At 37.2% G+C, this 26,381-nt stretch overlaps 1 protein-coding gene across 1 annotated transcript in view; it reads left to right on the top strand.

The window, feature by feature from the left end:
- The window catches only part of Flt1 (fms related receptor tyrosine kinase 1), a 201,730-nt gene that overhangs the window by 93,711 nt on the left and 81,638 nt on the right, over positions 1-26,381 (top strand). The window contains exons 12-13 of the mRNA XM_048800762.1: positions 13,799-13,913; positions 22,392-22,500. Coding sequence (XP_048656719.1) covers positions 13,799-13,913; positions 22,392-22,500 — 224 coding nt within the window. The remainder of the gene's footprint in view (positions 1-13,798; positions 13,914-22,391; positions 22,501-26,381) is intronic.

The following is a 26,381-nucleotide window of genomic DNA, read 5'->3' as shown; positions in this document are numbered from 1 at the left end:
TGTTGGGCATGGTGGCGCATGCCTGTAATCCCAGCAATATGGCCCTAAGTACTTGGCGAGACCCTGTCTCAAAATAAAATATAAAGAGATGGGCATGTGGCTCAGTGGTTAAGTGCCCCTTGGTTAAATCCCAGCTACAACGCCCCCCCAAAAAAGGCTGAATGTACTCCTGGGTTCAATCTCTGGTACCATACAAAAAAAAAATAATAATAATATAAAACTAAGGCTTGTTTTTTAAATGTTGAATGTACCTAGGTCTCTACAGAGAGATTCAAAGACTGCAGTCTTTGATTACTGCAGTTTTAGAGCAAGTGTTCTTTAGAGCATAGGCTGCCTTAATTCTGTCTCTCTATCTGTCATAAATCATATTCTGAGTAATAACACTGATCAACTGTAAGATATACCTGCAAAACAGATTAAATCAGTCCCCTCTACTGGGAAAAAATGTTAGGTTAAACTGAGTTCTTTATGAAAATCTCACTTCTTTATCCACTATCGGTGATGGCTAATGAAAATTTGTAGAGAGAAATTTCTGCTACTTAATGTTTCATTAATATTGCTCACATCATAGAAACCAGTTTTGCACATCATTGCTGTTCAATCTAAATACAATGCGATCATCTCCTCATTACACAAATATTAGGTACCAACCATATGCAAAAAATAAACACCATCTGTCTTTAACATTTCTGTTTTAATTATGTAAAATCAAATATGTTTGATAATTACTTACATATATGTGCCTGTAGAATGCCAATCACACGGTCTCAGGGCTAAAGATCAGAAATCAAATCAAGGAAATGGGTTCTATTCTTGGTGCTGTCCTTGACTTCTGTGTGACCTTGTCTGGTTACTTAATCTGTGCTTCCATTTCCCCTTCTGTAAATGGCAACTGCCGGTCCTCCCCTTTCCTCTAATACACAGCTATGAAGGAGTTAAATGAGAAAATCACTTTAAATTACATTTTCTATTTTTGAAAAAGCTTGAAATAATTTCTCAGTTGTTGTACACTGATATTTCCCTTCTGCCTTTTATAAATCATAAAGCAATTTGACCATTAACTCTGAGGATTAATGATAAATTAACAGAAAATTTCAGTTTATAAATATAAAATGCTTTCATATAAATAATAATCTGAATGAGGCCCTGGATCCCATCCTCAGCATTGCAAAAGAAAAAAAAAATACAATAGTCCCACCAGCACTGGTGTCAACCTGGACCCACTTTGCCAGCCTTTGTCCCGCAAAGGCCTTATCCTTCCCTACCCAGTTGGCTCTAAAACCTTGCTTGTTTTATTTGGTCTTTTGCCAATTAGTCCCTTCAGGATGCAGAAAATGGTGCTGGTTTCTCAACTCATGGAAAGCTTTTTCCTTTCTTATCTAAAATGGTAAATTTTCTAAGAAAAACCCAATAGACATAGATGGACCCTCAAGGAACCACTTCCAAAGCTCTATTAAGTAGGTCAGCCTGAAATCTAAAATAATTACATACTTTAGAACTTAAACAGAAAATAACGGTCCCTGCCACTCTCAATGACAATTTGATGTCCCATTTCTGAAACACTCTTCATCTGCCCCAGTAGGAAAGCACTAGTGGGGGTGTCTAGAGAAAGCTGACCACTCCAGGACTAAGTGGGATTTGCTCTTTGCTCCTGTGGGGAGGAGGGGTGGCCTAAAAAGCAGGGAAAGGCAGAGGCCTCTAGGAACTCTGAGAGCAGCTTGCCTAATTGCATTTCTCTATTGTTTACGTTAGCAAATTGGCAAGGAAAGGAAGCCCAGAATCATTAGGGATGTGTCAGGGATACATCATTTGGGAGAAACATAGTTTTGTTCATCAGTGGGGTATGTAAAATTAACAGGACAAAACCAAAACAATTGCTAATGGTAGTTAATTAGAACTGTACTCAAGGACCCAAATTTAATTGACTACCAACATGAATGTCTATTATTTTTATGCTATAACAATTTTATGTCCTGTATTTTGTTTTCTATCTACAAAATGAAAGCTTTAACGATTCAATTGAAAGTCAACATTTCCTGGGGGCAAAATGTAGGTCAGATGTCTGGAAGGAAATGGTAATTTAAGAAGACTTCTACTTTTGGAAATATGATCACTTACCTCATGTTTTAATATTTACCACGTTGTTCTTCAATATACTTACAATTTGTGTTCATGTGTCTCTTATCATGTATTCTTTGCAGTGTGTATGGGTATGCAGGCTTGAAGCAAGCATGCTACAGAGAATTTTAATTTACCACAAACAAACCCTGAATAAAATGAGGACTTTAAAGAAGACCACTTGACCAAGGACCACTTTAGCAGAACTCTGAGCTTCAACAAAGCCAAATAAAACTGGCCATCTTATACAAGAGGCTTTCATCACAAGCCAAAAATGAATGTTCACTTACTAATGAGAAACTTCTCGCATTCTATTATGTAATTACTGGTTAGTTGAGGAAGTGCACACTGCCCAATGTGAATGTTCAGACAACAGCCCTTATTAATATTTCATACGAAGTCCTGAGAACAGAGCACAAGTTCATTTGCCAAATGCCTCTTTCCCACTTTCCTATGCTTTGTGAGATTTTCTTTTTCCCATTCTTCATAGTACTACAGTGAACCTGATGAGTAATTGTTTCTAATGAAGTAACTGTCTCCCATAATTGCTATCAAACATTTCATTATGTGTTTTAAACTAAAAGGCTGAGTCATAGGATGCTGGATTTTTTATAGAGATCTGTTCAGCAAGAGTCAGTGTAGCTTCCAGGATTAGGGACACCAGAAGACAGTAACACAATTTGGGAACACTCCTTGAGAATACTGACAGAACCTTTCCAATTTTCTTTGGCCTTAGTCACTTGCATAGCATGTGCAAAGTACAGGGTCCTACCTATAGCACTAGAAAGAGGGAGGGGGCATTTGTATTACTGAATCTAGAAACTAATGTCCTGATACAAGATCTTTAGGTAATAGAGAAATAATACATGGCATCTATAAAACAAGAACCTATGCGTGGACATCTACATTTTGTATATGTCTCCACTGACTTGGTAGGTCATTTTTCGAAATCTAGTGGAATCTAATCTGTGGGTTTAATGTAAATTCAGTGCTTTTTTAAGTGAAAAAGCAGAACATGGTGGATTGAGAAGATGCAGAGGGTGTGTAGGATTTAGACTATGGCCTCCTCAGGCAGTGCCTCATAATGAGCTTCTAGTCACTAGTCCTTGTTTCCTCACACTTTCTCCAAAAGCCTGTAGAATGTTTTGCCATCTTCAGTTCAATGGTCTGCTCAATTATAATAGCTATAATGAATTTCACCAGTATTCCCTGTCTGTTGTCCAAAGCTGTGTTCATCCCTTCACACACATTATTCCTAGTCGGTACAACCATTCTACATAATGATCATAATTTTCTCAGTTTTGCCATGAGGAAAATGAAGCTCAGAGATTTATTTCTCAGGTATTTTCAGATAATGGAATTAAAGGAGAAGAACTAAATAGGTGGCATTGCAGAAGGTGCTTTTCACTGGTGTTCCATATGAATCCTCAGAGTTGGTCACTGTGAACTCTCTAAGGACGGAGCAAAAGTCCTCTTGGGGACAGGTTTGGGAAAGCACTTGCTCATCCTATTAGGCTTGCTCTTGTCTGTAGTTAATTTGAGAACACCTGTTGAGAGCTGGGGATATAGCTCAGGGGTGAAGTGCTTTTCTCTCATGCATGAGGCCCCAGATTCAATTCTCAACGACTTCAAGAAGAGAGAGAGGGGGGATATGAATATATCCTGAAGATTCTGGAAAGTCAAATGGAAAGGGAAAGGGAAAGAGACAAAGATGTGGCAGAGTGATGCAGGGATATTTATGGATTGAAGTTTTAGAAAGGACATGCCAGAAGATTAATTTGGTTTGATCATTGTATTTGGGCTGAGAAGAAATGTGAAAACCATAATTAGAAAGGCAGATTTGAACCTGACATGAAATTTCTGGAGTGGATTCAGTCATTCCTCCCAGCTCACTTTCTCTGGCTCATGCCTGGGTTTTCTGTTATCTACAAACCAGAAGTCTACCTTGTCATTTCTTATAGATTGATGGCATTTTACAGGCTCATTACTGGTAATCTTATTCTTATGGCTCTTCAGCATGTTATCACAAGCATTGAATCTCTGAAATTCTGCCTCCCATGTCTAAAAAATCAAAGCTTTGGATTTTTACTCTGGCTTTTTAAAAATATTACATGGGCACACATGCCCTTAGGCCTTTAATGTTCCATATGCCTTGTCCTCATTGAGAATTATGTAATATGATCACTTATTGCTACATTATTGACAAATATTCCTTCGTAAATTGGAAAAGGTTTTTAAACAAGTAAAGAAAAGTAAAAATGTGTTTTCAGAGACTATCTAGAGCCACACAGAAGATTATCCCTGGTAGAAGATGTGTGGCCTATCATTTCTATTTGTATTTTCCTTATAGATAAGTTCCTAAGCACTTCCCTATGGGACATGGTTTTATATACACTTTATATGTATTACCTCATTATCGCAGAACTTCTATGAAACAGAGACTATAATTATCACCATCACAGAGAATGCAAGGACCCTGTTGGAAAACCTATACTGGTTGACGTGTCAGAAAGACTACAAATGAGTGGCCATCATCAACCAGGCAACTGAAAGCACTTCAGCTGTCATTACAAGGGTTGTTTTCTATAACAACTGCTTAGACATTAAAATGAGTAATTTGGGGGTAAAAGCTTATGAGCCAGAAAGCAGATGTTTTAAGAAGCCTGTGCTGTGACATCAAGAGCCGATTTTAGAACGTGTTAAGATACAGAAAGGCAATAAAATCTATAGTTTAAGGACAAGGACTTAAGAGCTTAAGTCTTGGTTCTGCCTACTGCCATCTACCACCTATGGGATTCATGGCAAAAGAATCTCCTTGAGTCAGGGTTTTCTCATCTATACAAAGGACAGCACTGACATCATAAGCTTGTTTGGGGGAATTATTATTATTGTGCACCTCACACATGCTATGTAAGGTGAATGAACCCCATCCCCAGACATGTTAGAATTAAATGAGATAATATAGGAAGTACTTAGCCCTCTGGCTGGCATAATGCAAGTGCTAAGTTTGTCTGCTGAAAGTTATCCAGTACTTTTAAATAATCTTAGGCAACCCTGGGGCTGTGTACTACAAAGCCACTTCCCTCTGAAGTGGCGTCACATATACATAATATCCTGTGAAAGCTGAAAATAATCTGACAACATGATTCATGGTATTAGATTAATATACTCCCAGGAAACATGCTTACATCTTTGGAGAGGGACAGGTCTTGTGACTCTGATGACTTGTTCCAAAGAAGTTAGAATAGGACCAGAAATGGTAGGTGTTTCAGATTATTTAAGAAATTAAGGGTGTTATAGTAGCCTGGATCTACTCTCACTTATGAATTCTTTCTCAGCTTTTAAGTGCTCACTGAGTCTTGTTCAGTCCATAGTAGCATATGGCTCTTGTCATTTTATTTGCCTGTGCTCTACTATATTCTAATATTTTCCCATGAAGTTGACTTGTCTCTTCAATAAACACAGACATTCCTTAATAACAGTCAAAAGTAAATCGTGTACTTTCAGGGGGAATGATTTTACACCTGAAATGAAATGTGAATGAGAAGACTTTTAAGTGGAATAAAATAGTACAAGTAATTATGAGCCAATATTTTTCCTACTCTTGGAGGAGAAGTAGAATACTGTCAGTTTTCTATTTTCCATTAGACCAGAGATACCTCTTCACATGTCAGCATCTTTGCCTAAGTTGAAATTATCCAGGTCTATCAGTTTGTCAGGAAATGATACTGCTAGGCTGAGTCTATCTAGGACCCCATCGGCGCCCGGGTCTTCATTGATATTAGTTGTTGAGAATGGATAGGCGCTGATAGTGGTGACACAGTGTTAGTTTAGGAGGTGTGTGTGAGGTCACTGGATGATCACTAGTGCCCCTTTCTTAAGCACATTTGAGATAAATGATAGATGGCAGGGTTGACACCTGACGTGAGGTTGGGTCCAGATCTAATCAGGCCATTCTTTGTCAGGATTCATTCTTCTCCTCAGGCAGTTAACTGAGCACCAGACATTCATTTCTCATCTACCCTAGGGACTGAGGTGATAATGATGAGTAAGACATAGTCCCCGTTCTCAAGTAGCTCTCAATGTAGTCAGATAACCAAATGACAACATAACTGATCTGTTTTCGATGTACCAGGCACTGTAGACGTTATACAAATTAACTCATTTGGTATCACCCTAGAATTTGCAGAAGTCGAAATGCTATTCTTTAGATTTTTTAATTTAATTATTTTCCTTCTATTTGCTCTTTAACACCTATAATAGAACTATAATAGTAGGTTGCCTCTTTGGAGTTCACAAAGCTAAGAACACATTCAGTCCCAAAGAATTTGTAGTGGTTCACAAAAAGTATAATAAATAATGAAACAACTCTGGATGAAGGAAAAAAATAAGACAATACAGAGCTGGGGCCCACATACTAGTTGTTGAGACAAGAGAAGAAACAAACATTTCCAAAATTAAGGGATCCAAAATATGAAAATATGTCAAAAGAAGTACAAGGCTTCAGTGTTTTGACATCCAAGAGAAATGACTTCTCTCACATTCTTTGGGACACAAACTCCTCAACCATGTGGATGTATAGGACTGGTAACTCTGACATCCCTTGGTATTGGCAATGGCAGAACATCAAAGCAGAATTTATTAAAAGTGATTTTGTGGGCTGGGATCCAGGACAAATTTCAGAATGATTCAAGTAATCAAAAAGTCTACAAGTCCTCTGAACAATTTTCTATGACTCTGATTCTCATAATTGGGCTTTTGCTATCCAGAGTCACATATCTAGAAAATTATAAAACCACCATTTGAACTCAGATCTGATATCTTAAGATCTGTTCTTTTTGCTAAATTGTGGTTTCCCCATCTCCAACCCTGAAGACTTTCTGGACATTTCTATCCACTCTCTAGTAAATAAGCCACTATCTTCCTTTTTAGAAGAATAAAATACAGTAGTAGTTTGAAATATTCTTCACTGAGTGATTGGAGGTAATATCTTAAACTCTTTCCTGAATATGTTGAAGGATATAATTTGTAGCCACTCCTAACATTTCCCTAAAGATTTCTTATTTATCAAACCACTCTTCCTTAGCTGGCCAGCCAGTCCTTTACTGAGAAAAATGAGTGAACAAAATCGATGTTCTCTTTGAGGCTCCTCTCCTCCTTGGGTGTAACCAAGTAACTGTCCACCTTTTCAGCTTCCCAGTCACCCAGGTATAGGGCTGAAGATACTCTGGGCCCTGGCTGAAATTTTTTATATACTAGATAGGAAAGGTGGGGAGAGGGGAACGCCAGAGCTCACACTAGAAGTGGAGGTGAGAGAGGAGGAAAGGAAGCAGAGACTGATAGACAGGTCTTATTCCGAGTGAATGGACCATAGGCCCTCGAGAGCAGGAAGCAGCATAAGCCAAGGCACTCACGGAAAAGCTCTTATCTAAACAGAGGTGGCCCAGGGTGCTGGATCCCCTCCACCATTGTCCAAGAAGCTGACCCAAAACCTACAATCCCTGAAACGCTTCTCCAATGCTGCTTCGCCACCCCCACTGAGAAAAGAAGAAATTTTCAGTATGGTCTCCAGGGCGTCACTAGGTCTCTAATTGCACAAGAAAGTCATTCCTCCAGAGTACCCTCAGCCTGACCTTGTGACCACCCTGAAGACCCTGGCCCTCTTCCTGAAGCAAAAGGAGCAGGAACCATTCTATACAAACATTCCTTTCAACCCTAGGCCTTTTTCTGCCAGCATCCTCTCCTCTATATTGTTTTATTTGTTTTAACAGAATGCGAGAGGTGGGGAAAAGATAGTGTTTGCAGATTCTATCAATCTGATGGCTCAGACACACTATCGCTAATGTTCTGACACAACACGCACGGTAGCAGAGGAATGTTTACATCAGGCCCTTCTGCAGGATGGTGCACCATAATGCAGAGCCAGCCCTGGTCTTGCCCTCTGGTAAGCTTCCAGGTGGTCTTTCTTTTCCTATCAGTTTTTTTTTTAAAGGACATTTTATAGTCTTGATTTGCTCTTTATTACTGTTCTAGCCTTTGTTTCTTAATTTGAAATGATTCAATATTCTTTACAAACAGATTCTAATCACAGTTAGCTCGTGCAGTAAAATCCCATTAAACAGATAAGTAGAGTACCCAGCTTTTATCATCCAAAAAGAAAAAAAAAAAAAAGATTATTCTCTATCTTGGGATGCTATTGAATTTTATANAGACACTGAAAATACACACACACACTCTCTCTCTCTCTCTCTCTCTCTCTCTCTCTCTCTCTCTCTCTCTCTCTCTCTCATTCATTCATTCCCAGGCAGTGGCTCAGGCAATAGGCAGCCATCGGATGTAGGAGTACTCAGTTCAGCCCTGCCCTCTCCACCTCTATTCCAGAGGTGCTCTTTAAAGTACTAAAGTTTATAATAAAGCAGGTGAGTTCATCCTAGAATAGCCAATAGGTGATGCAGACAAAAGTAAGTTCCCAGGAAAAGAAAAAGATTGATAAACATTAGCTTATTTTATTTTGTTGCAAGATTTTAAAAAATGATAAATAAAATCTGTCAGCCAGTAGAAGGCAAAAAGTTCCCATAATTTTTTCATCAAAGTATATTTATGACCTAAACTAAAGAAATTTTATGTCAAAATGTAATTATGAATAATTCCTCTACCACCTTCCTTTCATCCATGTCTGCCAAAGGACTAGGTACATCTTCCTCTTGAAAATTAAAATTTTTCTCAGAGTGTGTGACTTTGTGCCAGTCTGAATTCAGAGAACTCCCAGAGTTTTTCTCTGAAACAAGTGACTCCGAGCCAGACTCCCCCTAGAAAGTATAATGGGAAAGATTTGGGAGGTTCCTTGGGAATAAAGTTACTCTGGGTAATAGAGCTCTGGTGTGATGGAAAGAGGACATGAGGGTTCTGCCCAGCGCTACCCTTTCTCTATGAACCTGAGAAAGGCATTTGATCTTTCTGGATCTCAGTTCCCTTACTGGTAAAAGGATTTGTGAAATGGGGACCATGATTCTTGCTTCTTGGGGGACTGTGAGAACTAGTTGAGGCAAAATGAATGTATATATCTCCTATCCCAAGCCTGGCAAATAGTAGCAGCTCAATAACAACCACTTCCCTTCTGCCAGCCAAGGGTAAGCCATAACAGAATTGAGATTTTTGGGGAAAAAAATGTCAGCTTAATATAATTTCTAGTAGGTTAAAAGGGGATCCTAAAATAAAACAAATATCTATTTATCTTAGGAGTCAGCAGTAAAGTAGACCTTCTAGAACTGGTGTGGTTATTTAACTAGCAGAACATCATCTTATTATAAAATGAGAATTTGATACTGGATAACAACAGGAATCTTGGGTACCATAACAAGCTCTGGATGGCAATTTCTAAAAAGGCTAAACAAAGAGTTAGACCACTCCATCAAATTCTTCAGAGAAAAATTCTGTCATTTTTACCCAATTCTGAAATTGTTACCCAATTCTATTTTCTTCTCATATGAGAGAGCCACTTTCAAGAAAATGTAAATACCATCAATGACTAAAGCTCACCTAGAGTCTTCCTTCTGATTCTACCAGATGTAATCATCTATCTTCTAAAGAAAAGCAAGTACAGATCTGAATTTTAGGCAAGGGTGGGGAAACAGGAAGAAGGAATAAAGAAAACCTAAAAGTCAGAATTATTAAAAATCAGCACTTAAAAAAAAGTCACAGGTAATTGAATGTAAGAGTACTTTGGGGAACATACTATGCATCGTATTTGCAAGTGCTGGATTTGTAAAGGTGAATAGGAACTGTGGTGAGCTCAGGAACTAACTGCAGGATAACAAGGTAAGGTCTAATGACAACTGTATTGCAGAATCTGCACACAATGGACATTTGACATATTTTGGATGTAAGATGAGAGGCATTAACCACATTTTGGACATAAGCTAACCATGTTATAAAAAAGTGGCTAAAAAAGACATAAATTACCAATGCACTAATAATGTTAGTACAGTGAATATCTGAGGCTTTTCTTCCTATATATAAAGAAGCACTGGGGTATAATAATTTCTGAGTATGTGACAGTAGTCCATAGATCATATTACATATGGTATAAAGGTTAAGTGCAAGATTCTGAAGTGAGCCAGAAATGAGTACAAATTCTAACAGCAGCTAATACTGTAGGTTTGACCTGTATTGGCTTCACCTTTTGCTGTGGGTCCAGACTGCCCTTACCTGATTTTGGTCACAAAAGAGTCAAATATTTTTATTTATTTATTTATTTACTTACTTACTTACTTACTTATTTATTTAATAGTTGTAGATGAACAGAAAGAATGTCTTTTATTAATTTTTATGTGGTGCTGAGGATCAAACCAAGTGCCTCACTCATGCTAGGCAAGCGCTTTTCCAATGAATTACAGCCCCAGCCCAGAGTCAAATATTTATAAGTGTAAAGAGAACAGGGCAAATCCATTACCACTACAAGTACGTAGGTCATTAGTATGTCATCCACATATATGGAGGGTGGCAGTTTCCCATTATGTGTCAAGAGAAGAAGACTAATAACTTAGACCAGATGGGAGAGCTCTCCAGATGGCACCCAGTTGGAGTTAAACAGATTGACATGTCACATGTAGGGTCCCAGCTCCATGTGTTGGATACATAATTGGCCGACTTGTACTTTATTTGTCAATCTCTGGTCCAAAACTAAGTTGTTTCAACTCTAGGGCAATTGATAGAGAAGACATGGAATACTCTCTTACCCCCAGAGTTCCTTTTTTCCTTTCACTGGTTATAAATACCTCCATGCTATTATACTTGGCATGCTATATGCACATGGAGGTAGGAGTCCTAAAGCTCATTAGGAAAGGGACAGAGGCTTGGAGCATAGAGAGGACAGCACGGACCTGAAGCTGATAACAGTGGCCTTGTCCAGAATAGTGCATGGGAGCTTTCTTATCTCGCTTTGGCAGGAGGTGCTGTGGGCTTCCTGTGCGAAATCAGGAGCGAATGCTGCTTTCCTCTTGTTGTTCAGCTTCCTCCCCCCTCAAGACGGTTCCCAGCACAGTGATTATCTTTGCATCTTCAAACATGGCACAATCTACTTCCTTAAGAGCTTGATGTATTCTTAAAACTTAGACAAATTCCCCTCCCCCTAAATCTCTTTTCAAGTGTTGTTATAGAGTTAGGCTCCTAAATGACATTCTATTTTTATGGTTCCAATTACAAAGAGGGAAAAATAACAGCCCCTAAATTAGAAAAGAGCCACAGATTCTGTCCTTTTCTTTTGGGAGACCTAGCAGTAAGTCAGATATGGTTTCCATAGTAGGACCTGTGCAGTTTGTAACTATCCTTGGAGCTGTAGGCAAAGTGGGAGGTGGGGGGTCAGGGGAGAAGTGGAGAGGCCAGAGGTCAATAGACCCTAGTGAACTCAGTCAGTAGACTGTATTTCCCTTGGGAAATGCCTAGACTTGCTTTACTCTAACATGTTTCTTTGCATTTCCTGAGGATCAAGTATATGAATGTATAATCTTTGACTAAAGCCCCCTTATCTTTTTTATTGCTTTAACAAAGAGAATGAAATATAGAGCCTTCTCCTGCAGGTACAAGAGAACCTCAGGTGTCTAATGTCACAAGCTTAAGTGCACACGCAAGTGTCTAATTCAGGTGTACACATATGTATTCACACAGATTATATATACTCATGTATGCACTGAGGGCAGGGAAAGGTGAAATCAAATAGTAGTTCAAGGCACAGATGTTACAGTCCAGAAAATAGAGAATACTTATAATAAAAAACAGGGCAAACTGACTTTTATATAATGATTTATATAAATCATTTAATCATTTATTTAATAATAAAACTGTATTATTAAAATGTTTCCAATAAATGAGAAAATATATAATTTAAGTTTTCTCTAATAAAGGAGGATTAAAATGTTCACTTCTCTTACCTGATGATTTTAAAGAATAGCTAACAGGAATCAAAGAAATTTCTTAAGAAATAGTCATACCTTCTTTTATATTTTAAATCTTATAATCTAACTGTAAAAACAGATATTTCTAAAAATATTTGGAGAAATCTGACATATGGACTGGGTACAAATACCAACATGGAATTGCTAATCCTATTAGGCATAAAAGTAGCATTGTGGTTACTTCAGAAAACATGCGTATTTTTTAGAGATATGCACTGAAGCACATAGGACCAAAATAATATGTCAGAGATCTGTTTTAAAATGTTTCACAAAAGGAAAAAATAAAAAGCAATAAGGGACAGATGAAGCAAATGTGGCAAAATTTTGATAAATGAAATCTCAATGATGGGGCTAGGGGTGTACCTCAGTTGTAGACCACCTACCTAGCCCTGGGCCCTGGTTCCATCCCTAGCACTACCCCCTTCCTCCCTTCCTCCCCACCTCCCACCCACACACACACTAAAAAAACAAAACAATCTGGGTGACAGATACATGGCAGTTTCTCATATTATGCTCTCTACTTACCAATACATTTGAAAATAATAAAAACTCTTCATAGAAATATAACAGTACTTTATGCCTGTCTGTACTTTTACAAATATTTATGGAATACCAATTACAGGCTAGTCCCTTGCTTAGCTATAAGGACAGGGTGAATAAGTAGACATGGCCACTGTCCTCCTCTAGCTATTCCCACTGGGGCTTCAGAGGAGTAAGTGGCCACTGAGAAGGTAGTGAGTACTCTGCAGGAGGATGTTATAGGGCATATAACAAAGGAAGGGGTGCCTAGCCTATCACATTAGACAGTTTAACATTCTGGGGCCCTCCCAGCTCAAAAACCACAGAGAGGAATAACTGAACTTTTTTTCTGTCCCTCACAATCCCATCTATCCTGGCTTCTTTCTTTCTTTATCCTCCCACTTTCATTTTACATAAATCTTTACTGCTTTTGGCTACTTAAGATCAACCACTCATTCTTTCTGGAAATAAAGCTTTAAAATTCCTTCTGGTTTGAAAATCTTCAGAATTTGCCAAAAAATGGGTAAAATTGAGACAAGCAAGATTTTTGATCACCAAAAGTTCTAGTTTAGAAGGTAAGAATACAAAATGATGAAATATTTAAAATAAAAAGAAATTTCATGGACTCTAATGATAACATCATCAACCTTATTTTATAATTAAACACTTGAGGCCTAAGAAGTTAAAGAGCTTGCCATGATATCCCAAGACCTGAAAAGAAATAGACTGAATTTAATAACCACTTCAAGATGTTTGTTTCCATATGCATTTAATTAACCCTGGAAAAATTTAGCAGTTCAACTGAATATTCTGACTAAAAGCCAGCCTTTTATAAGATGTGAAATGCTATTATTTCCTCAAGGTTTCTATTCATTAACATAACTTCACTCCCTCCCCGTGTCTGCATGTTACTTCCACTAGGAAAAAAATTATAATCTAGATATTAATTTTTCTAATTTATGCAGTTTTCTTTAATATTTGGAACATGAAGGACTTATGGCAGCATAGTGCTGTTTTTTTCAATTCAAGTAAATACATTTGCTATTTTTAACTTCTGAGAAGGAATATAGGAAAAAATCTAAGGAAAAGAAGATTCACATAAAATTTGTGATTTTGCTATCTAGGGACTTAGCCAATGGTTTTCATTTCACCATTGACTGAACCACACTGCAAAGCAACATTGTAATGACATACATTTTTTTTAATAGGTATGACTTTTGTTCCAATAATGAAGAATCCTTTATCCTGGATCCTGAAAGCAACACAGGAAACAGAATTGAGAGCATCACTCAGCGTACAGCAGTAATAGAAGGAAAGAATAAGGTACTGTTTGTAAAAATTAGCATTGGGATATTCTAAAAGTACACTCTCATCTGTCTGTTCTAAGAACGAGAAGCAATCCAAATGCTCAAACAAAATTCAGAGAGGGGAAAAACAGTATCTGAGATATGTCTTCATGAACATATATATTATTTAATCTGCTGTATTCTTTAACTGACCCCGATTCTAAGATAAGGAATATTCGTTCTTAATGGAATAGATGGTGTTTTCCTTTTGAAACCCATCCACATCAGCAGTTTTCAATCTTGGCTACAGGTTAGAATCCTCTACCAATTAGCATTACAGACAAATCTCTGGGGTGGAGCCCAGGACTCATCAAACTTTCTAGGATTCTAGGATATAACCAGATCACTGACATACATAAAATAGGATTCCAATAAGCAAAAGCTAATACAAGACTAAGGCTAAACTTGAATGTTTCCATTTCACAAAAAATCACGTTTTCCCCTCTATATTTGCCAGGGTGAAGCCTAAGTTGGGATGTGCAAACATACACAGTCTATCAAGGTTCTTCAGCCTAATCGGGTCTAGCAGACATTTTTTTTCCTGCCATTCTTGGGCCATTCATTCCCTCTTCCCCCACACCCCAGCCTTGGCAATGGCTGACACCCTGTGAACCAGGCAAGTCTCAGTGGATTACAGACATAGTGACTTTTTCCCTGTGAACTAGTAAAGGATACACTTAAAAACCTGCCATCATCATGCACAGGGAGAGCAAAAAAAAAAAAAGAAGAAGAAGAAGAAAAATCAAATAATCCCTTGCTGAAATGACCATATACACATGCATTAGAATAGATTGTTAATACAGATGGCACTTTCTGCTGGAGTGTGGTGATGCTTATACATTTATTCAGTCATATTCTTTGCATTAGAAGATGAAAAAGTAGATGCCTTCATTCTCCATGTAGGATTAACAATAACAACAAATATCTGTATGCTTCATTATGTAAAACCTTTTGATGTGCTAATGTCACCATCATTCTTTAACAAACCAGAGTGGTTTTCCCCATTTTAAATATATGAACAACTGGGATGATGTTTAACCCAAAGCCACACAGCTTAAAAGGGTAAATAATAAGAAACTGAAACCAAAGTCTTTCTATGTGAAACCCAGTCGACTCTCACTGCTAAGTAAGCCAACACAGAAATTAAAGTGATGATGGCTTATATGACAATATCAACAGTCACAGATTTAGCAACATTTTTCTAGCTACAGCAGTAGTTGTAGGTGGTTTATAACTTTTTTTTAACACAAAAATGAGCAAAGCTTAAAAACATTCCATGACTGGAAAGCTGGAAATGGAACCACCATTTGACCCAGCTATCCCACTCCTCAGTCTATACCCAAAGGACTTAAAAACAGCATACTACAGGGACACAGCCACATCAATGTTTATAGCAGCACAGTTCACAATAGCTAAACTGGAGGGCCAACCTAGATGCCCTTCAGTAGATGAATGGATAAAGAAAATGTGGCATATATATATATACAATGGAATATTACTCTGCAATAAGAGAGAATAAAATCATGGCATTTGCAAGATAAATGGATGGAATTGGAGAGTATAATGCTAAGTCAAGTTAGCCAATCCCAAAAAAACAAATGCCAAATGTCTTCTCTGATGTAAGGAGGCTGATTCATAGTTGGGTTGGGAGAGCAGCATGGGAGGATTAGATGAAGTCTAGACAGGGCAAAGAGGTGGGAGGGGGAAGGGGGCAGGCATGGGGGTAAAAAAGATGGTGGAATGAGATGGACATCATTACCCTAAGTACATGTATGAAGACATGAATGGTGTGAATATACTTTGTATACAACCAAAGATATGAAAAATTGTGCTCTATGTGTGTAATATGAATTGTAATGCATTCTGCTGTCATCTATAACAAATTAGAATTAATTTTTTTAATTCCATGACTGGTATTGAGAGAGCAGTTTAATGAAATATTTAAATAAGAGAAAATTCTATAAACTTGAAGGAATAACTTGAGTGATGCTACACTTTGGGGGAGAATAAAAACTATCTCAGTTTATTAGAAGTGGACAGCAAATCAGTTGTACTAGAAAAATTTCAAGACACCATTAGTAGTGTCTATTCATTTGGCCTTTTCCTGACCATGTCAGGTAGATATACTGTTAACTGCTGGATATTTAAAACAAAAATTTACAAGTTAATTCCAGTGGTAACTTCTACTCCTATTTTGGTATCTTATCAAAATATGCAATATGAAATAAATGGAAAATGAGAAAGCTATGTGAAATTTCTGATTACTTTGAACTATGAAGTAGCAACCTGACTCCATGTATAATACCTATAAAAAATGATAACAAAAGCTGACTAAGATCAAAGAACTTCCCCAATTTTCTCATGTATGCTTGGAACAGATATATTGTCTTGTAATTCTGTAGTTAGGCAGAAGATTTTAAATGTAGACTTTTTTTTTCTTCATACCAGGGATTGAACTCAGGGGCACTTATCCACTGGGCCACATCCCTAGCCCTTTTTATATTTTATTTTGAGAAGGGTTTTGCTAAGTTGCTGAGGATCTTGCTAAGTTGCTAAGGCTGGCTTTGAACTTGCAATCTTCCTGCCTTAGCCTCCCAAGCCGCTGGGATTAAAGGTGTACACCACCACACCCACATGCACAAAGCTAGTAATTATATCACTTGATCTGTACTACAGAGCCCCAGGGTCAAGCTCTGCCCCTATTTGTATAAATACTATAAATCAGTTCACCACTCTCAACTAGGGGGGTCTCTCCCCAAGAAGAATGGAATTAATCATATTTGCTCTAGTTAGCTTCCTGTTATAAAGATGAGAAGCCCTATATATACACTATTATAATAAAATGACTACCATATTCACCCAAATGCAATTTACCAAACTGATTGCAATCATGCACAATGAAGGTTACTGTTAAACAATTCTTTGCATTAAAAAATCTTTTAATTCTCTTTCTAAACAAAGTCAAAATGTATATAGGGTATATATCCTACAAACAGCTATAATAGTAACACATTAGACTTGAAGAAAATTATTGATTTAATGTTCTGAGTTTAGGCAAATTTACTAATTTTACTTTTAGCATTGACTGTCTTTTTTGGGGGCAGGGGTGTATCTTTTATATGCCTTGTTATTTCTAAATCATGTGCAGTGTTCTTCATTTACTTTTAAACTGTACTTTTTATTCTGTAAATGTTTACAAAGTAAATTCAAGTCCCAATTTAGGTGGTGATGATCCCTTTATCTGCAATCACATATGTAGCGTGCCCAGCAATGCTACTCTATAGGTCAGGCATAAGGGGGTTAGCACTAGTGCTGGGGCACTTGCTACATATTGGAGGGAGGGTTGTGTTTTGTTTTGTTTTTTTTTCGGTCTGTTTAACTCAAGGAAGGATATGAGGGAAATAAAGATGAATTTCCTTATTGGCAGATTTTGGCCAGATTTGTGAAATGTGAGTCATCAATTAGAGTGGCTAATAGCAAATGTAGAGTTTTCATATTGTTAAATGAGTTGCCAAATTCTTGGGTTCATGGATATAAAATAGGAAGTAAAAGGAATCCTATGTTAGAAAAAACACAGGAAAGACACATTGAAGCATTCTGAAAGGTCGAAGAATCATGACAATTTCAATGTAGAAACATTTCTATTGAAATCATTTGAGGGCCCATTGAGAAGTGGGTGTATTGTATGATGCAAATCTGAGACAGAAACAGCAACTCTAATCACAGAATTACAGCTTGTGTTTCAGTTCCCACACAGCCCCCAGGTTAATTTTAGATTATTCTTTGACCTTTGTCCATCTACTTTTATTTCTCCCTGAAACGCTCAAAAGCACACTGAAACATCCCGAAATTAAAACACTGTTCCATATATAGATTTTTAAAAAACTAGTTACAGAAATTGGGCTGAATGACACATCACCCCATTCATTCAAATGACATTGTAGAAGCAAATTACTAATGCTTAGCAAAAGGGAAGGAAGGAAGGAACATGAAGAAACTCCAAACTTATAATACTTGCCAGCAGTTTTCATGAGTGTTCCTGGGTCATACAGAACCCAGAGATTGGACTGGACAAGTCTGTTTCTAATATCCAAATCCTTGAGATCCTGGAAGAGCAAGTGGAAGCACCCCCAAATCAGAAGTCCCCCAAAATATAAGTAGTAAATATAAAGAATGAAAAATGAGTTCTTTAAAAATGTAGAATTACATTGGATTGGAAACCTCACCAAAACCCTGCTTACCCCAAACTAAACAACAGAACTGAAATTTTTTAAATGTTAAGTTGATGTATTTGTCCTGTGTAATAAGGCACTGAACTTTTAAAAATATCTTTATCTTATTTATTTTTTATGTGGTGCCAAGGATCGAACCCAGTGCCTCACACATGTGAGGCAAGTGCTCAACCACTGACCTACAAACCCAGCCTGAGGCACTGAATTTTAAGTAGATGTGTGAAAGAATTGTTTCTTCTGATCTTCTGAGAGATCGGAACTTGGACATCCTAATTTTATTTTAGCACTTTTTCTTTCTTTCTTTCTTTCCTCAATCTTCTTTCATTTATTTTTAGTTGTTGAAAATTAAAACTAAACATGGAGATAATACAAGTAGATATCCTTGAGAATTTCTTTTGGTGTTCACTATAAAATAAATTATTAAAATTTCAAACATATGTTACAACTCAAATCCTTGGCACAGCTAGGAATAGTGATACATGCCTGTAATCCCAGGGATTTAGGAGTCTGAAGCAGGAGGATCAACAGTTTTAAGGCCAGCCTCAGCAACTTGGTAAGACTCTGTCTCAAAATAAAAAGGGCTGGGGGTAGCAAAGACCCTGGGTTCAATCCCCAGTACTGAGAAAAGAAAAAATCTTTGGTACTTTCTCTTAAAGTATTAAGGTGATATTTGGTGCTCCAATTGTTCACTATTTTCATTTTTCCCCTGTGAAATAGTAATATCCGCTTATGATCACTGGAGAACAGATATGCCCCCTTTTAATTTTTTTATATATTTATTTTTTAGTTGTAGTCAGACACATTATCTTTATTTTATTTATTTATTTATTTATTTTTATGTGATGCTGAGGATCAAACCCAGGGCCTCACAAGTCGTGAGGCGAGCATTCTATAGCCCCTGATCTGCCCCTTTTAACAAAGATCAATGCGCTGACACCTAGTGTCCTATGCAAAATTGTCTTCACACTCAGCTACAATTCACACTTGAGTTTTTTCTCCTGATCAGTTTATATTTTCAAATATCTTTTTAAATGAAAATGTTTAAATTTATAATTTGAAGATATACTGTCTGTAAAAAGAGATGTACTCTAGAAAGGAGATAATTTTTAATCAAGTCAATCATAGGACATACATTTCATCTCATTTTAAAATTTTCTTCAACTATAACCTTTTCATTCACCAATAACATTTTCAAACCACACAACATTATAACAGTTGAAAAACATCTTGCAGCTTATGTAAAATGCTCTCAAAGAAAGAAAACAGCAATTCTGTACATGGAGCATTTAGCTTATGTGACCCAGCTCTGCTGATGAAAGGAAGTATTCTAAATGAAAAACCCAAAGTGTAGACAGAACTTACCAATAGATCTATATTATTCAATTTTAAAAGTTTTAAGCTGAGAAGCAATGTGGTACAGAGACTGAGGCACTAGAGTTAGAAACATGGGGCATAAGTTCAACCCAAGCTACTCTGTGGTCTTGTGTACCTTGGGGTGAATCACTTAACCTCTATAAACCTCAGATGTCCCATTTATCAAACAGGGTAATGCACTCATCTCATAGGTATATAATGAGGATTAAAGAGATAATGCTATATGCCATACAGTGTGCAAGGCACTTTAGAAGCAAGGGCCACATAAGGTACTCAGAAACAAAGAAAAAAATGTACATTTCCATTATTTTCTACTTCTATTTTAAAAGAAACTTTGGTGAGGGACATTCTGGAGTAGGCCTGATTATAGAGACGATATCTGGTTTTGGAAGGCATCATTAAAAGAAGAAAGATTTGAATACATTCCTATCTTCATGGTTCTTCATATAACAGATTCATATCACCTCTGGGTACCATAACTTTATTTTCTGATTATACAAAAATCATGACTTCTGATGGAGCCTTGATAATGGCTACTGCCAGACTATCTGCACAGGTTTAAACATGCCAAATGTGCACATGTGAATTGACTTTTCCATGTAATGAAATTCAGTTCTTGTTCTTGGTTGCTCTGAGTTGAATGAAATGAAAATCTTTTAAATAGAAGCTCGAATATGACTTACAGATGCAGGTAACTGCTATCTGAAATTTCAAACATTGTCAAGTGGACAGAATTAGGTTTTCCACTTATTTAATGAACAATACATCTGAAAATCTAAGTAAGTTTCTACTTAGATAACTTAGGATAAACACTTGAGAACATACTTCATGAGAAAAACAGTGCCCAAGCTGACACATGCAGAAGGCTTCACGTGAGGTCCTTGTTTCTGAACCTGTTGCAGACTACCTTGAAGCATCTGAACCCAAGATTCCGGAGACAACATAAGGCAGTCGGAATCTTACTTGATGATCTCTACTGCCCTTCCAGCTGCCACCAGCTAACAGTTCCTTTCACATTGCTGTCTATGTCTCCTCTTCTAATAACTTCCATTTTTTCTCATGATAAAAAAGAGATGGCTATCAAAATTTTTTATTTCCTTCCTCTTATCAAGATTACTAACAAAAATAAGAAAAGCTGTCTTTCCAACTACTCTCTCTGTTATTTACCTAATACAGTGTTTCTTCTTGAAAGAGAGAATATATATATTTGATCTTCAAGTATGGCAATTATTCTCCATCATCTTAAAAGTTGTTAAGAGTAGTTGAATGAAATGAACTACTGTGTCATATTCATCTCTGTCTCCATGGCAATATGTAGGCAATCTGATGATCGCTCAATAAATGTCTGCTAAATTGAATGAAAAAATGCCACATATTGCCGACATTTTTATTACCAATAATTTCAATAATACACAGACATTTAAAAGAGAAAGCATTTAGAAAAATTTAAAGCAATGAGTTTGCTGGCTAAAAAAATTAAAAGCATGGTTTTAGTCTTCATGGTCTGTAGATTAAAGATAGAAATACCTTAATTTATTAGATGGGATAACAGACCACAAATAAAGTGCTTAGTATATTCCTTAGCAATTCAAAATGTTAGGACCCTTCCCAATAACCAAACCACTTGTGGAATATGTTCACCACCTGAGAAAAAGTCCTTCATCACATTTTAGCCTATGCATTACTGTAGCTTTTAAGTCACCTCACCAATCAATTATACTTCATCTAGGACACCTGATCAGTACTGAAGCATCAGCATTGTCCCTCTAATTACATATCCCATAACCAGTTATTTGTGCAAAGATTTATAAGTAACTGGATCAACTTGTATTTGTGTGCATGTGTGTGTAATTTTAAGTATGATAAACTAGCTTTTTTATGTACAATATATATTACTTGTTTAATCAAGGATGTGTTAAATTTAAGAATGTTCAACAACTTGTCTCATTATAATTTTTTTCCTTATGAGAATGCCATTCTTCAAGCTGTCTAAAATGATGTTTCATTATTTTTTAGGCATCACAGTTTAAAAAGTACTTTCGTTCATACAAACTTAACTACTGTTTGTTTAAGAACAAAATTGTCAAATAGCACTAAAATCTAGTAAAACTGCACTGAATTCATCATTTATATTTTAATGTTCTAGATTACAATTGAAATAACTGAGAAATTATGTAATTTACAAACACACACACACATACAATTTCAGTAAGCTTTTTAGCCTCTCATCTCCTTCAGTACCATTTGAAGGCTGCATCCACATAAAAGATATGGTTCAGCCAAACTTTCTCTTCTGTCCTTGCTTACTTAATATACCCTATACAGAACCAAACACAGAAAAGACCTATTTCCAGCTGGCATCCATGCTCTGAGCTCACCCAAACAAGGGAAGGACTTGGCCTCACCTGTTCCTTTTATTGACATGGAACTGACCACCTCATAGAGTGGGACGTGCAGTCCCACATCTCAGCTTAAGGTCTCTAATTGTTATGCCAGCAACACAAGATAAGCCTGAAACCCTCGTATGAGTCGGATGTCATGGGCCCCGGTCTCCTGAGGACCTGCTTTCCTGTTATTTTTCCATTCTTGTTGGGGCTCAGCAAGGGGAGAGCTTCATAGTAACCACCATTCATACAATACTGTCTTTGTTAAATGAATGAAATAATGGAATCATTTCAATCTTCTGAAGTTGCTTAGAGGGGTGGGGATGTAACTCAGTGAAAGCACTTGCCTAGCATGCACAAGGCCCTGGGTTCAACTCCCAGCACCATCGCCTGCCAAGATAAAAAGTTGCTTAGAGATGTTCAAATATCTTTTCCTGTTGCTAAAGTTTCTTTTTCTTTTTGCAGACGGCTAGCACCTTAGTTGTGGCTGACTCTAGAATTTCTGGAATCTATAGTTGCATGGCATCTAATAAAATAGGGACTGTGGAAAGAAACATAAGCTTTTATATCACAGGTAAGCCACACATCGTATGCCCATGAAAACAGCCTGATGATCTCAGTCTCTACTCAATCCTGTTATCCTGTTTGCTTTTAGTGCACTTATAGCTTGATTATAAAAAAAAAAAAAAATTCCATAGAACTGTCAGCTTTGAGTACCTTCATCCTTGCTCTCAGGAATAGAATTCTACAACATCATTGGCTCTCCTAAAGAGTTATTTCCCTGAATTCTCTTTTAGAGTTATTTGTGTGTGTCTCCCTCCCAGACTGGATTCTGAATTTGGGATCTTGTATGTTCGTTTATGAACACCCTTCAGCACAGGGTCTGACACATACTAATTGTTCATGTTCAATAACAGTCAAGGAAACCAGTTATTAATACTTATGATGATTTTTTAAACCTATAAGCTAATCATTGCACAACTTACATAATTTATCCTTTGGGAGAAATGATGCTCTCCTGTAGAAATCTGAAACAGCTTCATTAATAATTAATGGACAATTTTTTTACAGTATTTAAGAATTTTTAGTTTCAAATATGATAGTCTCTGAAAATCTCCAAACCTCCAAGGTACAAAAATGGCATTCCCTGTGCCCCTCTGTGGGTACAGGAAGGAAATAAGTAACTCAAAGTATAAAAACAATTGCCTGGCTCCACACTCCCCAATTTCTGAGGAAACATGGGCAGTCTGCCAACTCTCAGGAAACTTTGCAGCACATGGGGCAAGTGGCACAAAATTGCCTACGATCTCCAGAAAGAAATAGGCAGGACTAATTTTCATGAGACAGTTGGACTGTCGGGTGACAGAAACCTTTTGGCAAGTTAGTCAAGTCCCAGAGAAGCTGGGCCATGGGAGACATTGAATTTCCTGGAGGAAATTCTCTCAGAAGATCAGGGCTGGAAGGCATTCTTAGAGGCTAGACACCATTCTAGATCCTGAGCACTCCAGATGAAAAAACAGGGTCTAGACAGGGGAGAAGGTCCATGGCAGGGCCACTCTAGACCAAGTCAGTCCCTGTCTTCTCACCTTATGGAAGTGGAAGGGAAAGCAGTTTGCATCCCTTCCAAGCATAGAAAGGGCCCTTCCGAGAGATAGATTCTGACAGGGATTTCACACAGGCTGAGTCTCTAATAAATCCAGATGATCTGAACTAATTTAATCCAAAGATTTGTATTGTCTTTTAAATTTAGTTAGAAACAAGTTACCATTTAAACTATGTGTCTGATTCAGAGTACAAATGATGGAGCAATTCCTGTTTTGCTCTGAATATTCAGCAAGTTTGCAGCAGTTTAATGAGCACTATTAATATTAAACAACACACTAAAACTGAGCACTAAGCTCTTTAAGGCATATCCGTGAAGCCCTATCTTTCTAGCAGACAGTTCTAAGACTGAGCAAATGAAGAAATGTTAAAAAAAAATTTATATGTATCCCTGTATCAAAATGTCTGTGCAGAAGTGATCTGATGGATGAATTTACTCTAGAGGCATTGCTGTCCAATAGAGATAAGCCACAGATATAAGTAAAAGTTTTCTAGTAACCACATGTTTAAAAAGTGAAATTAGAGGGGAGAGAAAAATAGAAGTTCACTGGATTAGACAAAGGGGAATGAAGGGAAGGGGAATGGGAATAGGAAAGACAGTAAAAGGATCAGACATAACTTTCCTATGTTCATATATGAGCACATAACCAATGGAACTCCACATAATGTACAACCACAAGAATGGAGTATAACTCACTCTAATTATGATACCATATATGTATGATATGTCAAAATACACTCTACCATCATGTAAATCTAAAACCAAATAAAAAAATTAAAAGTGAAATTAACTTTATTTAATCTAATATATCCATAACATTGTAATTTCAATGTGTAACCAACATTTAGAGGGTTCTGGAGATTAAACCCCCAAAGCCTTGTGTATGCTAAGCATGTGCTCTGCCACTGAGTTAGAACCTAGTCCTGTGACCACCATTTTAAAAATATAACACTACTTCAGTTTTTAAATATTAATAACTTTAAATAAAATAATCTGAATAAAATTCAGGTCTTTAGTCATTCTAGCCATATATATATATAGTGCTCAAAAGCCACACATGGCTAATGGGTACCATATTGGCCAGTGTAGCTCTAAGCCCCCGGGAAGGAAGCAGGATTTGAGAGGCCCTGGATAGGGGTAGAATCTGAATAGGTAGAGGGAAGAGGTCAAGCCTGCCTTGATATTTTGAAAGCCAAGGCAAGAGTGCTAGCAGAGGCCCACAAATCACTGGTCTAACCACTGACATGTTCTGAATCAAGCCAAGAGGCTGTTACATATTTTTCAACTTCCTATGGACAAATATACTTTCACAAGGACCCAAAAGGCCAACCCAAGCTTAGAAACCTGGTACTATTCAGAATGGTGGAGTAGACTGCAGCAGTACCTAATGGCACAGAAAGACTGGCTGACCCACTGCTTCTTTCCACCCCTGAATGGGCCCCACACAGCTGAAGACCATGCTCCTCCCTGTGTGGTCTCCCAGCCCGCCCCCACACTTGCCCATGCCCCTCACAAACAATCTTCCTTGTCTACTTCTCGGATGAACCTAGAGGTGTACACACTGACAAGCAGTCTGATCTCAGGAGGCCAGTCCTAGGGAAGAGAGAGGCTAAGTCAACCTGGAAGCAGATTTGGGATAAGCTTTTTGGGGAATTTTAAGATCCCAAGGACCAAAAGCATGATATAGGCGTGGAGTAACATGGGCTCTGGGTGGGTATAGAATACCAGATTCTTCACAATGTAGGGAGGGGTACAACCAGAAGACACCCATCAAAAGGCCCAGGACAGAGACCCTGCTTACCGGAGCCTGAGCATAGCACTAGAAGAAGATGTGCTAAGAGTGGAAGGGAAAGGCCCACTCCCTTCCTTCAAACATACCTGCTAGAAGCTCTCAGTACTTTTGCTCTAGAAATTCAAGAGCTTTAATCTTAAAATTGAACATGAGTTTAGGCAATCCAGCCTCCCTTCCCACCCACTGCCTAGACTATCCTTTCTCCAAATAATTCTTTACTATCAGTCCTACGAAGTTCTAGTTTGAATTGGTAATAGTAGATTAATTTGCTTACATTCTTCATTTATTTTTAACCAATTATCTTCTTTTTTTTATTTGTTCTTTTTAGTTATACACAACAGTAGAATGTATTTTGATATATCGTACCTACATGATAGTATAACTTCCCATTCTTGTCATTGTATATGACGTGGAGTTACACTAGTCATATATTCATATATGAACATAGAAAAGTTATGTCTGAGTCATTTTACTATCTTTCCTATCTTTGTCACAAGATATATTTTCACTAGAGATGAGGCAAAATAGTCTTAGAAATAATACACTTAACATGTTTATTTTTCTGAAAAAAAAAAAAATGTTTATTTGCTCAATGTTAATCCTTAAAGGAGCATCTTGAAAAAGACGTCTAAAAATTTAATGCTTTAAAGATCTAGATTTGGATCTTTATTGATCCTCCTTTCAATCTTATGGTCCTGTCTTGAAATACAGTAATAACTTTACCTTCCAAATTGATGAAAACTGGCTAACTGTGGTCGTTAGCATCCTTGACTGTTTCAACTCCAAATTTTGGCACACATTTGTACATGGCATCTGCTTGAAATAAACAAAACTTTATAATAACCATTCACTTTCTTTTTAGAGAATATTATTCCTGTTCTTCAATGAAAGAAAAACCTACATTTCTAAAAAATGAGATCTCCTTCATCCTTTTAAATTTCTTATATTTGTCTCTTTCATGAACTTAATCCACATCTGAGCCAATCAAATCAAAATGTCTATCCCCTAATGTACTCCTTAATGAACATTACTCATTCACCTAACCCTAGGTAGAATGTGT

Source organism: Marmota marmota, unplaced genomic scaffold, assembly GCF_001458135.2.
Source record: "Marmota marmota marmota unplaced genomic scaffold, marMar, whole genome shotgun sequence".
Lineage (NCBI taxonomy): Eukaryota > Metazoa > Chordata > Mammalia > Rodentia > Sciuridae > Marmota > Marmota marmota.
The sequence above is the reverse complement of the archived record's forward strand: the minus strand, read 5'-3'. Positions and strand labels throughout refer to the sequence as shown.